This window comes from Pagrus pagrus (genome assembly GCF_965226575.1).
Source record: "Pagrus pagrus genome assembly, chromosome: 8".
NCBI lineage: Eukaryota > Metazoa > Chordata > Actinopteri > Spariformes > Sparidae > Pagrus > Pagrus pagrus.
The window spans coordinates 17207033-17223046 of NC_140192.1; the positions used below are offsets into that span (position 1 = coordinate 17207033).

At 39.7% G+C, this 16014-nt stretch overlaps 1 protein-coding gene across 1 annotated transcript in view; it reads left to right on the forward strand.

The window, feature by feature from the left end:
- antxr2a (ANTXR cell adhesion molecule 2a) overlaps positions 1-16014 on the forward strand; it is an 81349-nt gene that overhangs the window by 22367 nt on the left and 42968 nt on the right. The window contains exons 10-13 of the mRNA XM_084360183.1: positions 91-160; positions 9369-9447; positions 10085-10180; positions 15525-15575. Coding sequence (XP_084216309.1) covers positions 91-160; positions 9369-9447; positions 10085-10180; positions 15525-15575 — 296 coding nt within the window. The remainder of the gene's footprint in view (positions 1-90; positions 161-9368; positions 9448-10084; positions 10181-15524; positions 15576-16014) is intronic.

Below are 16014 nucleotides of genomic sequence, written 5' to 3' on the forward strand. Positions count from 1 at the left end.
TCAGCACCCTTCCTCTTTCGGTTTGGATGTGCATGCAGGACTTAAGGACTTAATTTAACGCTGTTTTGTCTTCTTTTCTGTTTTTTACAGATCATAAGCCGAGTACTGTGCGTAATGATTACCTGCTGTGTCCTGCACCGAAGCTCTATGAAGTCGGACAGTAAGTAGCCTGTGGAATATCTGTTGGAGTGAAGTGCTGGTGAAGCATCCAAGCGTTGCATATGGTGCAAATATTGACTCTTTAAATATTAGTATATCCCTATCAGATATTTGGACAAACATGTTGTCTACCGCTGATATGATGCAGGTGTTTTCATCACCTCAGACACAGAATTAACTCAAATGCAGATGTATTTTATCATCAGGTTTTCTTTTTTCTTTTTACTGATTTCATTATTAATAATTCAGTTGTGTTCATTAAATCAAAGTCAGCCATGTTTACACAGTAATGCTGTTCAGAGTTTCTCTGTGCAGTGTGATAGTCGGATCACGCTGCATTTAAAATCCTCACTTGTGTATTTGTGTGTCATGGAAGTGGAAAGCGATGATGAGTAGAATCCCAAAATAAAGGGGATTTTTACATTTTTATAAACGTCAACTGACACAAATAGATAAGTGGCACCTAGTGTATCATAAATAATAATTATAGTTGTTTGAAGAATTCTTTTTTTGCAAAACTGATCACTAGATATTATGCCAAGATAGATCAGTGAAGATGAAAGTATTTGATTATTATTTAATGACACATACAAATTGAAGAAAAGATGAATTGTATCTTTTTAAGTGAAAATATGACATAACCACCAAAATGACCAAATATGTTGCTCCTTTTCTTTGCATAAACAGTAGTTTAAATTCTTTAAAGCAAGTTTGACACAAATGAATAAACAGCTGGAAATAGTAGAAATAGAAAATATAGAATATTCAAATGTAGAAATTCTCAGTTTATCTTCGCATGATATAAAATAACTGATATGTAGCTGTAGATGTGAGGGCAGTGTGTCTGTAAATATAATATAAAAATAATATCTTGGCATATGGATGACTCGTGTCAAGTATTAATGACACGTATCTCTCTGTGAACTCTTTAAATTAAGTGTCTATAAATGGTACCATCTAAATAGTTGGAATATGTTCTCCTACAGATCCTTATGTTGCCGTGAAATAGTGAAGAAAGGGAGGGTTGTGTTTGGTAAAAGTCAAGTCATAGTGTTGAGATACTTCCTCTCTCTTTTTACCAACATCAGGACTCTTTGAATAATAATTCTGTTACCCCTTCTTCAGGCCTTTTGTTGTCTATGTGCTTCTCTCCTCTGTGTTCAGTTTAAGAATTGTGTTTTTTTTATTTAAATCTCCCGTATCTGTCTTATTTTTAGCTAAGTTGTTTCAATCCTTTATGTGTCTCTTGGTCTTACATTCACAGTCTTTATTTTTCTGCACTACTTTTTGGCTTCTTTTTTGTGCAGATAAACAACTCCTAAATCTATAAATCAGCTGTATGTTAAAACAGTAGATGCAGGGATGAAGGGTTTGGCGTAGCATGAAGACGCAGTAAACATTGTAGATTGACAGAAAAACACTCCATACATACAACCCAAAGATTTAAGTAAAAACAGTGTAAATATGGATGTATTCCCGGCTCCGTAGCTATTGTTTGATTTTAACGTCATCTCTTATAATCCCAAACCATAACAGATGATCGCTAAGGCATCCTAGATGGAACAACAGATTTTAATGTCCTGGATGACTGCAATCCAATCAAAAATGTATGATTATGAGTGCCGCTGGCTCCTGAAGGTCTTTCGGCTCTAAAACAGATTATGTATCATATGATGACGGCGATGCTGTAACTACTCCAAATCAACTTGAACCTCACCTCAGATAATCCTCTCATGTTCACGTCCAAACTGCTCATGATAACATGTTTTTCTGCCAGACGCTGACAGACAGCGCTGAAAGAGGAATGTGAGTTTTTGAGGGGATACGAAACGTGAAGTTGGACTCAGTTCAGCTTTTAGTTTTTCATAAACAATGAAATAATGGCTTTAGCAGAAACAAATACACTAAACCATATACACAAAGGCACATAAATGTACAGACACACAACATGCACTCTCGTGCGGAAAAATGTACTTCTGCACCTGTCAATGGATACACAACCTGTGCAGTACAATATGCAAATATGGTACATAGACGCATGAATTTGATCTCTTAGACTACCTTTTTTCTCTATTTCTGTTTGAACCCTGCATTCAAAGTCTAGGGGTGACCAGGGCTGTAATAAGCTTTTGCTACACATCTTATATCCATCTGTCATATAAAGAGATGGAATTAATAAATAAATAGGAAATCGGACCAAGCGCAGCAGTTTTCCAATCATAAGAGCTGGCACTTTTTGAGCACTTTTTTAAAATTCTGACTTTGAAAATGCACACATTATGAAGTGCAAGCATAGATGAAGCAATAATGCAAATATCCATCAAAATGATCACTGAGACTAAATTTTGTATTTTGTAAACAATATCCTTAAAACATACTGGTTTTGTTGTTTTGTGTGTTATATGCATGGTACATAAGAAGAAACACAATTACCAGAAATCCCCCCTCATGAAAGGAAGCCAAAAATGTTTAGTGGATTAAATACATTGTAAGGAGAAAATTTGTCACGCATTTTTTTTAAACATTTTTTTAAACTTGAACATTTACATTTTTTCTTACATACTGATTAATCACGTTACATAGATTCAGTGCAGATCTGCATCAACATGCAATTAATACAATAGGAAATTCAAAATGATGCAGCTTCGGCGGAAGTATGCACTCTCACACTTCTTTCTTTTGTATTTTTATTTTATTACAGCAGGTTAACAGCTTCTTTTCCTCCAGCTGCTAGAAAAACTATTTTTTACACTTCCCCATCTGGCGTGACTTTCTGTAATATACTGTAGGACATTCACACAATGCTGTTGGATTGTATTTGAGTTTCTTCACTTATCAGTGTGAAGAAAATGCAACATTTTGAATACAACTGGTCTTACAGTAGCAGCTGCTGTAGAAGTCCTCTTTCTACCCAGATTTTCTCTCTTGAATAGAAACAGAATCTGATATCTTTCAACCGACTCACTTAGGATGCCGTTAAAAGATGAACTTGAGCAACTACATCTGTAAACCACAGGCCTACAGCGCTTGCTACGACCTGATAGGACCTGAGCTGATGCTACGTGCCCACCATTTGCAAAAGGCCTGCTTAATTAACTCTTGGCTGCCGATGGTGACCCATTAAGTAGTTAGCTGGTACGGGCGGTGAGTAAACACATCTGCTGGAGGGGCTTTAAAAGGATGTGCGACAGATGCAGCCATTCCCTTTTCCACGCTCCCCATTTAAATAATTCACCATGCACTGCCAGTCCCTGCACCCAGGACCACCTGCATGGAACGGCGAAGCCCGGAAACTTCCGTCTCCGTCCATCTGTCTGCTTCTGCTCCATCACCGCTCCCGGCGCACAGGGTGCTCCGTTAACATGGCTCTACTCAGCCGAAGAAGAATCGCCTTTTCGTTGCACATTCCTTCTCCCCGTTTCCCCTTTTTAACCATGTTTTGTTACACGTGAGGCCTACTCCTCAGCGAACGCTGCTTGGGTTGTTGGGGAACATATTTCAGATGCGGCAGTCACCCGAGTTGAGGTGCTCAGCTGCAGCTTCCTGGTCCACCGGGAACTCTGAGCAGGCGGCTCCACATCCAGCCTCGATGTCCAGGAATCACAGTGTCCTCAGTTGGTCATCAAGCTGTGTAGGAGCACTCACGGTGGAGGCATCATCTGTGCTGACAGCTGCGGCATCAGGCTTGAAACACTGGCATCTGCTGACGCCCTTCCTTCACTCCCCACCCCCTCCTCCTCCCCCTTCTGTATATCCCCATTAGGAGACCCAGAACACCCTGCTGGGGCACCGATCGGGAGGTTAAGTGGCTGTGCTCTTGCAGCAGCATGTCTTCACCTGGTGTTTTCACAATAACCGTGGAGGACAAAAAATAACTGAGGGGGGAGTCGACACCTGCTTTACAAAGCAGGTATAGTAGCTAATGCTAATGTTCGTCAATAATTAAAAAGGCTGTCCCAGGGCTGCTGCTAGCAGCAACATCACTCCATCTGCTCCAGTGGGCGCATGAAGATGTTTATGATAGAACTGTCCTCTTGTTTGATTGTCCCCCAAGTTGTGTCACAAACATGTTGGATGTGCAATCATTTGCTGTCCCATGATGAAGCTTGAACCGACTGTCTATGATTGAAAGATGTAAGGAGCAATGTGTCAGCTTAGATTTTGAATCTTTAATGTCGGATGTTTCAAGCTCTTCTGTGGTACTGGAAAACAAAAAAATAAGCAAAAGTGGAACACTTTTAATGGATTTACTCAAATAAACAGAATCCAGTCTGTATAAGTTGTGTGAGGACTTATGTGGTTTTACTTGTTTAAGCCTGTTGTAAGGCTGGGCAAGGTATGATTATTATATTGAGAATCGTGATATGAGACTTTATACTGTCCTCTATGAATATGGATCTTTTGAAGTAAATGTTCTGAACTTACTAGAATATTCTACTTGTTCTAATACTTGCCATTTCCCACTTTGTCAGATAATTGATCAAAAATCTCATCTCAAGTACCAGTAGTCATCCCTGCAATATTGTCGCAATATTGATCTTGAGGTATTTGGTCAAAAACATTGTGATATTTAATTTTGTCACCTAGGCACAGGATTTATACAGTGCTTTGGAAGAGATTTCTAAATATTGAGATATATCTGTTTTGCAGTATAGCCTAAATAATAGTGCAACATTCTTTTAATGTACTAGAAATCCCGTCATTTAATTTCTTCGCATCACTCTTCCAAATGGTCGATGTCTCACTCTGGAAGTTCTCATCTGGTCCCCAGTCTTCATGAGGCAATCCTTCCTGTCCGTCGAGTTTCCTCTCCTCCGTCAGAACTTCTGCCACACAAATGCTCGCAGAGTGATGACTCCTGGATGCCGAGTGACAGGCCTCGCATATGCTCTGCAGTGAATTATTCAGCTCCTTCAATTTTCACATCTTTAAGGGAAGTTTGAAAGCCATTAGCGTCACCATTGTCAGCCGCTCCAGCTGTATCGCATCACCAAAGCTTAGTGTCACGACGGGCTTACTTTATGACAGATTACAGCGAGCCCGGGGACAAAGTTTTTCCAACGTGAAGCCAGAGATCTGCAGCGGGAAGAAGCCTTCTGCCATTCAACTGGTGTCCCTGGGAGCCTGTGTCGCTTTCTACCCAATTTTTGACTGATCCCTCGGCCCCATGACAATCTGCCCTCTCATCTCTCATTTATTCATACATAACCATCGACCCACCAAGCAGCTGCAGCTCTCTCCTCAGTGTCACTCACTGGCTTTCACCAGTTGGAAAAGTTAAATGACAGCGAGTGTTGTTTTAAATTATTCATCTGGCTACTTTTTAAAGTCACTTACCTCCCTGTTTTCATTGTTTTTTAACCCTTTTGGTCTCCTCTTTGTTTCGTGTTTTGCTCAGTGTTTCCCGTGTATAGTAGCATTCACTGGTGACCATCACAACGGTTTTGTACAAACTGAGAATTTAGAGCATAAATGCTTTGGGGCAACATAACTAGGTAGGTACACATTGTTTATAGGCCTTCCCAAAAACCTGCAGCTAACAATTTTCATCATCAATAATCTGTCAAGTTTCATTTTCAATTATGTCTGACTAAAACTTCAAAATCAGAGGATATTTAATTTGCAATGACATAAAGCAGAGAAAATTGACAAATAATCATAATTGAGAACCTGAAAATACCAAATTCTTTCAATTTTTTTAATCATAAATGACTAACAGTTACTTTATCAACAAAACAGTCAGACATTACATTAATGACGAGCATCTAATTGATTAACTTACCATTTCAGCACTAATTGTAATACATAGAATAACCACTTAAATAGATGTTGTCTCCTGATAGCTAATCGCTGTTTTGTTAATATTCCTGGAAAAATGGTGAAAAAGAGAAGCGCATGTATGACTTATGCCTCTGCTGGAGCAGATTCTGCCTACTCAACAGTAACTCTGTAAATTAGCAGTCAGTGTCTCAGGGAGGAAGAAAAGAGGCCTCGCTAACTATGGTTGGGTTGTGGTGCATTAAGGATGTCCAGCGATGTCAGGCGAGGGGGGTGGGGGGCGTTCATCAGTGTAACTCGCTTGGGAGCTTTCCTCCTTCACACGCTGGGGTCCACACCTCCAGCTTGATTAACAACCTGCCCACCATTATCACGGATTGAGGGTGTCAGCTAAATTAGCCTCTCCCCTCACCCATTCAGCACATGCACTTCGTTAACATGCATGGACCTGGAACGGCTTCAATGAGCTGCAGAGGCGTGCAGCATTTTACCGATCCACGTTCGACACAACGAGATGTTTTCCGATGGAAGCAAAGTGGTTCACCGTCAAAATCAGGAGTTTTCAAATCTTTTAGAGTGCACAGTATACATTCATGATTAAGAGGAGTATGGAGTGGGGACATGGCGTCTGTAGTGAGCCAGGGATTGTCACATTCCAGCCTCCTCTGAACGGTTTTGGATCAAGTGCAAACAATTTTAACACCTGTAGTCGAAGTAGGACACATAGAGCAGATTAAAAAAATGTGTGTGTAATACACAGACGTAGAAATGTTCAAAAATCCATATTTAACATTTAACACAAAATGAAAAACTTCAGGTATGTTTTCTGTATAAGATTAAAAGCGGTTTGTCTTTTCTAAACTGTTAAACCTGTTTGTTCAACTATGATGTATGTACTTGATCATCATACAGTCAGATTCATACTTATCATTCATTGTCCTCCGTAGAGGAAATTTGTTTTCACTCTCACACATAAAAGACATCCAGAACAAGGTGAAAACAAAAAAAACTAACAGAAACTTTACAAACATACCCAGGCTATTTAAAGCCCTTATAGTTTTGGGCACAAAACTCTTTTTTTTTACGGACTGGTTGTCTGTATCGGCAGCGAGATGGAAGGAGGGGTAAGCATAGGTTGAGGAGATGGCAGGGGTCATGTGTTACTTCAGTTGAACCTTCAGTTACATTTCATTAAGCTTTACTACTAATGACAAATGTATCATTTATCAGTTTTCTCTGTGTCATAAAGTTAGATTGATAATTAACACTTTATAAGTGAATGAAACTCTAGTGTCAACACTACCACACATCTCCTCCGATTAAATCTTTCTTTTACACACTAATTTTGGCACGACTGGAGTTTTTATGACTCTTCTTTTCATTTCATCTCAGTCTCTCGTCACTTGTGTGCCTGTTGTACAGTATTCAGATTTTGAATTTTTGTGTTCTTGGTTTCTTTTAATGCTTCAGGATCATGGGACAGGATTGAACTAGAACAGACTTGTGCTATGTGTTGTTGTTGCTCATGGAATAATCTGCCATGTCACCTAAAAAAATCAAAGCACTAACACTTCTCCTGACCTCAAAACCGTGCTGGCTAGTTATCCTCTACCTGTCTGTTCCTGCTCTAATTGAGCCTTACCTCCTTATTGTCTGTTTTATTGACTCATCTGCCCAGCTAAACCATCCAACACAAATAAAGATTCAATGGTCTAAATTAAACCTCAAATACAGAGGAGGAGCATCACATGTCAAATGTCAAATGCAAGAAAATAAGAAAAGCAAAATAAAATGGCAAATAAAAAGAGAAAACAAAGAAAAGGTGGAAGCATCAACAAGTTGAGTGAAGTGTCAAAGTGCATCGGGTTTTAAAGTTCCATGAATTGTATTTTAAATATTTAGTGTTGGTAAATTAGAAAAGGTGCAAAGGAGTCAGTTTAGAATATTTAGAATCCACTGCATAGTAATGGACACATGGTCTGGTTGCTCATCTGTTCTGAACCACAGGAGAATTGGTGGCCCAAGGCACTGCCTCAGGCAAGATCCAAAGCAAAGCAAAGAGCTCTCTTGTTATTATTCCGCAGCACCAGTTTTTATGCAGGCCTCCCCTGTACGCTACCACACACTCACAGCTGGCCCCTCACGCACACAATACCACTCTGCGTACTTCTTTCTCTTTCTCCCTTTCTTGTGTCGGAGGGAGGATTTCAGGCGTTTCACTCGTTCCATATCCTGAATTCTCATTAAACCTGCGGTAATTGGATTGGGCGTAATAGACATATGGAAATTGCGGTGCCGTTCATCATTAGGCTTTTAATTGCGCCCATTTTGGCCTCGCATTTTTCCTTCTAAATAAGTCATAGGAGTTCACGAGCCTTGTTACTGCTAGTCAGGTTACTTCATCCACACACTCTGATGGATGTGATAATGAGAGGATATCCTCCCTCTGAGTTTGACCGTTTAGTTTGCACCCATTGTGTTCTTTACTGAGCATTGTGCTACTGTGAGCGCCGGACTTGTTACTCATTTTTAAATAGGATTAGTTAGGGAGATAATATAATTAATCTCTTTATTCTATTACTGAAGATCATAAGAGATGTTTGATAAAACCATACCGAAGATTTACTTTAAGGAAAGCACTGATATGGATATTGAAAAATGTAAATCTAATGTAATCTAATCTCTCTTTTTACTCAAAAACATTTTTGGTAAAAATCCCTCATATTTGGTCAGTTTAATAGATGTGACAAAATTATCCCCTTAAAACAAAACCTGGATATTCCTTGTTTCTTAACAGTCCTTTTTTTTGTTTTAACTCTAAAGCTCTGTGTACCCTGATTTTGGACATTGATGCTGTGAAAAAGCAGTACACATTTTTTTGTTTTTTATTGTAGATAAAATCACCCAGAAAGATGTCAACTGAAGCATGATTATTACACATATCATTCAAAGCAGTAAATAGAAATAAAACAATTTTAAATCGTGATTGGCTACATTTATATAGTGATTTTTTACGATTTGCCTCTCATTCACCCATTCACACACACTCGATCTACTATGCATACTGTTAGGGAACAATTTGGGGTTCAATTTGACTCTGGGGATCAAATTCCCAAATCCGTGATAAGTGGACGACTCACTGTACTTCCTGATCCACAGCTGGACTTCATTTAGCAAAATAAGACAAAAAAAAATACATAAATATGCAGCATAAAAAGTATTTTTGTACTTTTGTGCCCAACACGATACAACAAACTGATTTTGTCGACCTGCTGGTAAATCAGCTTTTTTGTGATGTTATAAAGCACTTCTTGTGGGACTCCTGAAAGAGACTTCAACAGGGGTTTTCTCTCTGTTGTGCACATAGTTCACTTTTGTATGCATCCAATATAGTTAATTACAACACATTAATTAAACCCTTTTCTTTACAGGACTATGGATGTTCTCATCAGCCTAAACAACGGAAAGTCCTTCATCTCCAGCGCTTACACCATCACTGCCTCCACATGTGTAAGTCTGAACCACGTGAACACAATCTTTCTGTAACATTTTCTCATGCCTCTCTTTCATAATCGGAGCCAGATTTTTTTCAGTTAATGTTTCAGTCAGTGTTGCTCATATTGTGGTTTGAGTACGTGATAGTCACAATGTTCCTGTCCTGTCCCTCTTCCTCTCTCCCAACTTTTTTCATCAGTGTTGACCTCATTAATGTTGTATTGTTCCACAGTTTCTCACTGCCATTTGTTATTGTCATGCACACAATAGGGAAACACTGAAACATTTCCTTAAATTGAAAATAGTTAAATTGTTATAACAAGATACAAATTAAACCCTGTATTGAATTAAAATTAGACCTTTAATCACAGTCTGTGTATAATGACAACAATTATAATGATAATATTATCTTAATCTCCTATAACATTCAGTGTATTTACATGTATACCTAAATATGTTATCCATATTATTATTTCTTTGTGCCATTTATGGGTCAATGGATGACTTCCACTTCCACTTGATGATTGTGTTTATTATCCAGTAGCAAAAAGCTGTGATTTGATTGTTAAATTTTACCATTTTGTCATTGAATTTAACACCTAAATGCATTTTTAGGATCAATAAGCTGATTACTTGTCATTTTCTCCTCTAGTCAGATGGTTTTGTGGTGGCGATAGTCTTCCTGGTGCTGCTGATCCTCCTAGCTCTGGCCCTCATGTGGTGGTTCTGGCCTCTTTGCTGCAAAGTGGTGAGTGTTGCTGCTCTGCTCAAAACCAACTCTGAACATATTCAACTTTGGGCAACCAGAGCTGATGATTCATTCGATCTGGGTTTGCACACAGATAACAGCAGCAGGTTCTGTGCTGGCAAAACATGCCAAATAACTCATATGTTGCCTGTTTTGCCTGCAATCCAAAATAATAAAAATAGTACTCACTGCTCACCCTCTCTAGAGCTGATCACGATAACAGTCTAATTTTATAAAATGATTTGCATTTAGAGCTGGATGACTTTTAAAACATTCTGTCGTTGCAAATGCAGCAAATCAAGTGGTATTTGGGGAAGTTGTCCAAAGCGTGCTATGTTCACTCAGAAAGCCCAAAGCTGTGACCACAAACCAGCGATTGCCAGCAGGTCATTGCCAGGTTGAACTGTGTCCGAGACCGCTCGTACACAGAAAGCTAGACATTGTTCACTGGCTCTAAATGGAAGTGGTATTGAACATCTGTCCAACCCCACGCGTCCCGTTTACCTTGTTCATCCGCCGTGGCTTAGCAACGCCGCAGAGGAAGAACCTCAAACAGGAAGTGAAGAGCCCACATCCTGCAGTTGAGTTCAAGCTGATGACTGCATGTGATCACACACAAATTCTGAGAAGAGATGAAGTCACTTCATGTGAGCAAACTATGTAAAAAACAGAACAAGAGATAGATTAGCAGAAGAAGAAAGTCATGGACAGATTGCATGAAAGTTAACAAAATCTCTGTTTGTCCAGGACTAACTTTAGGCCTACCTGGGGACTGAAGTGATTAATAATAATCACAGAGATTGCTTATGGTTTAATCACAGTCGAATCTGTTCATGCTGCAGCTTAAAATACTTACTTTGTTTTGGTAAACACAGAAGTCTTCTTTTACTAATCCTGTCAGTGTTCCATTTCAGCTATACTTTGTTTTTGGCCCTTGGTTTATTTATCCTCTGACTCCCCCTATTATTATGATTATTATGATTATTATTATTATTATTATTGTTATTGTTAATAATAATTATTATTATTGTTATTAATAATAATAATAATTATTATTATTTTGATGATTGTTGACTTCCGTCCTCCCTTCATCAAGAATGGAGGAAGTATCTAAATTACCAAAATCATGTTTAAACAAAATTCGAAGTAAAAAAATAAAACAATTTCAACAATTCTCTTGCACACAAAACAAGTGTTTTTGACAGGTGTATAGGATTAAAAACTCTCGTGTCCTATCAGAGGAAACCAACAGCACCTCCTGGCATCCATACAAATGAAGGTCAATGAACTCTTCCAATCGTAAACATATTGTCATTATCGTCGGGACTGTGCGGGTGTGGTTTGATAAGATTTGATTGACTGTCCTGGCCACACAAGCAAACAACCCACTGTGTTATAACATTTTGATCAACATATTGTTAAACTCGGATTGGTACAGAAGATACACGACATGTTTTTCTAACTAACCTCCGCCCACTTCAAACCGATAAGAAAACCACAGAGGAAAACAGCACAGACAGAAATATCTTGTGTGAAATAAACAAAACTGTTTTAACTTTGAAAGAAAATATTTTGTTCATATAGGACCCCATCACTCATTAAAATCTTGAAATGATGAAATATAGAGTCTTGCAGTTTCAAGTTCAGATTGTCTTGTGATTAAAGAGAATTTTGGTAGTAAGTGCAAATGTGTTTCTTTAAATGTGGAGGCCGGAAGGTTATTCTCTAACTCCACAGATCACTACATGTTACTGGTCCCATGTGAACAGGCTGTTTGTTAAGGTGGAACTCGAGACTGCGTTTAATTAACGAGTCTTGAATCTGCAATTCACTTGTGAGCACTCCTTTATCATTTCTCTTTGAACAACTTGATTGTGCTTGATGGAAGTTTTTTTTCCCCTTTAATCCATTGTTTAAACTTTTCCTTAGTGCTGGATATTCATGAAAGCTATGATTGTAAACTCCTCCTGCCCTCATTGCCTTTGGAAAAACGGTCTCACCCACTTAACCATTTACAAAAATCCACAACAGATTATCGTTTGGGGCTATGAGAGAGGGGCTACAGATGGTGCACCCTGGTCTTTTTCTGTTTCTCTTCTTTTTTCTACTGAGATCTGATAAAGGCAAATTTACCCTCCACTACTGCCAACCGCCCTCCCCACCACACCTCCGTTCCCGCTCACCCACACCGCCCCTTAAATGATAGACGTCACCTGGCTTTGTGGACCTGAAGGGAGCCCATCCAGGATGAGATGGAAGCATATTTTGGAAAACCAACAAAGGCATTAAAATGTAAACCCCCTGCAGCATGTCTGGCCGTGGACGTGTTTGTCTTGGTGGAGAGAGCTGCTGTTGCCTTCCATCGAGGGACGCGGCAGAAGAGGAGGGCCATGTGTGGCTTGTTAATATTTAAACCCCCAGTCTGCCAGGTTTCAGCAGTCGGGATGAGGCCACGCACACATACACACACACACACACACACACACACACACCCAACCTCTTTCCCACAATCCCTGTCTCTCTCTCTTCTCTGTTTCTCTCCCACATGGATTGATGCCAGGAGAGAGGTCATACAAGCTGTGGAGTGGTAATTTCTTTGTTTATGATTTGTTTGGAAATTAAACTCAGAATGGCGTAGCCTTTAGTTCAAATCAAAGGATTCTAGATTGGAGATGCACTTTCGAATTACATCGCCATTTTGTCAAAATTACAAATGATTCACTGCTGAATTGGATTCACTTTTGGACACATTTTCAACTCATTTGGTGCTTAATATGTTAATAATCTCCAATTATGTCTTGTTATTTTATGTTAGAAGTTGTCAGCGTTGCTCTCTGATGCAGAACTTTTATCTTTTCCCCTCAGAACCATTTTTATTTCCTGCAAACAGGTTCATTTGTCCAAGGTTAAAGCAACAAATCATTTTTATATTTCTAAATATGGTACCTGCCACTGATCCATCATGGTAAGCCTCTCAAAACAGCTTGACACAACACGGTTTGAGCTTGAGGTTAGGAATGAACGGATTATCAAGTCCAGTTGGACAGTTACGGAAAGCCATATGGGGACGATGCCCCAAAAGCCTCTGATTGGTCTGATTCCTCCCGGTGTCGTGGCTGCAGTGGTGAGCCGCTGGGGCTGATGTCAGGCGGCTAAGTATCCCATGGTTTAGTTTTTAATTATGTCGCTGAGCGCTCTCCTTCACATCTGTCTATCAGGTAGCTGGGAAAGAGCAGCAGCGCCCCATCATTTGTATAATGCTTTATTTATCCCACAATATGTCCAGGAAATCTGCTGCATAATTACTTAATAAAAAGAGATAATCCTGTCAACGTAAGGTGTGGTTGAAATGATGTTAATCAGCGTATGGAGAGGTTAGGAGTAGACCTGCACTGGATTTGCTTACAGCCAGTTGTGTGTCAAAGAGCAATTAATTAACCCTAATTGATTATTTTTCATTATTCTAATGACAACAGTATGTGGAGAGTGTGATGGTATGCCTGCGCTTAACAATGAATGAAACAGCTGTTAGGATCTATGATATGCCATAATTACATTGCTCTTTTTTCCCTTCCAAAACCAATTTAGCAAATGCATTACCAGTGATGACAGTGAAGTATCTGTCTGCGATGACTAATGTACAAAGGTCTGTTTTCCACTTTACTGCACACCCCAGGTTGAGATATGTCCTCACTGTAATTATATGTACAGTATTTATAGGGCGGCTAGTGTACTCTGTGTGTAGTGCTAATGTCCACTACTCTGTAAGAAATGAGGCCATGTCTCACACCAACACAGGGAAAAGCTGGGTGAAATGGTGAACAGGAAGCACTCTTTCCTTTCTTGTCAACTTCTTTGATTTTTGATTTTTTGTCCATTGACTGATTAATTAACTAACAAATTATTTTACCATGGGTCACCCCCTTAGCATAGGGGTCTATGCATCTATAGCTGCAGTTATATTGACAATACTCCTTCAGTCCGATTCCAACTTAACTGTACATGCATGCTAAATAAAGTGATCCCATGAGACGTGAGTTTACATGCCCCAAAGCATTTGATCAGAATATACATTTTTTGACATGTGCAAAGTGGTTTCCCTCAATTTGAAGCATCTAATCCCTGGAAACATGATGGCGAAACAATTTATTTGAACAAAATTTCAACTCTATAGACAGTTTATTGGCGAGAGCCTCTTACAAAGTCACATCTGTTGGGTGAAAACGATCACGGCAATAACACACCACCCAATTCAAAAAGTTGATATTTTAAATTTTGATAGTTTATGTGATTTAAGATGAACCTATCTATAGCTGAGGTGTTTGGTAAAAGGTCTTACAGTATTCTTATTATTTGTGAATTATTAGGGTCTCTTTAAATGCAGCTGGTGGTCACTTTCACCACATAATCTTTAGAAAACACAGAGAGGACGTCAATGTGTTTTTGGAGCTAAAGGCCGCCTCTCTCAACTCCTGAAACCTGAAAACACAGTCGAATAATCTCCACCTTTCCAGCGTGATTGCTCTCACAGACGGAATGAGTGGCAGTGGTGTCTTCAGCAATCCTGCGGTAAAAAGTTGGACATCAGTATGTGAAGCGTCTGACTGACACCTGACAAATGTCACTGTCAGGCTGCTCTTTGCTTTGCAATGCACATCTGAAAAACCCAGTAGAGGCATCTTGTCCTTGAGTGGAATCACATTGTGGACAACCTGCTCCTCAGGTGCCATGTCATCCAATGTTGTCATGAACAATGCCGCCAGGCTGGTCACTCTGCTGTGGGAGAGGTGTGTTGCCACTATGTGTGTGGGTTTTTTCCCTTTTTTTCTGTGTGTATGCCGCCACTCATCTTCCACGCAGACAGGGCTTGGAGCTGAGCCCGAGCCTCCTCCTCTGTATCTCATTGGAGCTAATTAACTCCTTAGGACTTTATGATTGGGGGGATTGCTTGGGAGCACTGAACCCCATCCAATTAATTAAGAGCTAAACGGGCAGCGGCGCTCGCCCCAAAGACTCCCCTGTCAACAAGTTGATTTTCAGCTTTTCTTTATTTTGCACGGGGGGCCCCTGATGTTGGTTTACAAGCAGAATCCTTGTAATCAGTAGTCAGCCGGGCGATGGGGTGCCAGTTGCAGTTACAAAGCAGCCTGGCAGCAGCAGCGTCTCCGCCGTGTGACGAGCTGAGGGATGTCTCTGTTTGACTCAGTCACCTGTCACGAATCACCTCCGTCAGCCTTGTCCGCGCTTGTCTTGACAAGGTTTAAGCATGTGTGTTTGTGTGTGTCTGTATTTTGTCCCCTGATGGACTTGTGCTGACGCTCTTTTGCTTTTTCTGTTTATCCAGGTCATCAAAGACCCGCCGCCACCTCCTCCACCTTCCCGTCCACCACCACCTGTGAGTACATCACGATAGTGTTGTCACAATGCCAGAATATTTCAATTGATGCCAATGAAAGTTTTAAAATCTGTGTACTATCCTAGCATCCAGAAAGAAACAATTAGAGCAATTGCTGCTGCAAAAACTTAAGCTGATTTGTTGTTTTTACACAACTTTTTAATGTTGGATAAGCCATTTCTGGAAAACGATATCATCACATCCTAAGAATTTGACTCACATTCTGTCATCAGAATATGCAAAAACAGGTTTTGGTCTTCAACAATCACTAGATTTTAAGAGCTTTCAAGACTAGATTAATCTGCAGATGATTACTCAAGGAAAAAATTGGAGGAAATCGACTAATTATTCTGTTGATCATGTCCCTGAAAGTCATTGAACCATGTAGAAAGAATTGATGTCTTTAGCAGAAAAAAAGGATGTAGGTATCTCTTCCTTC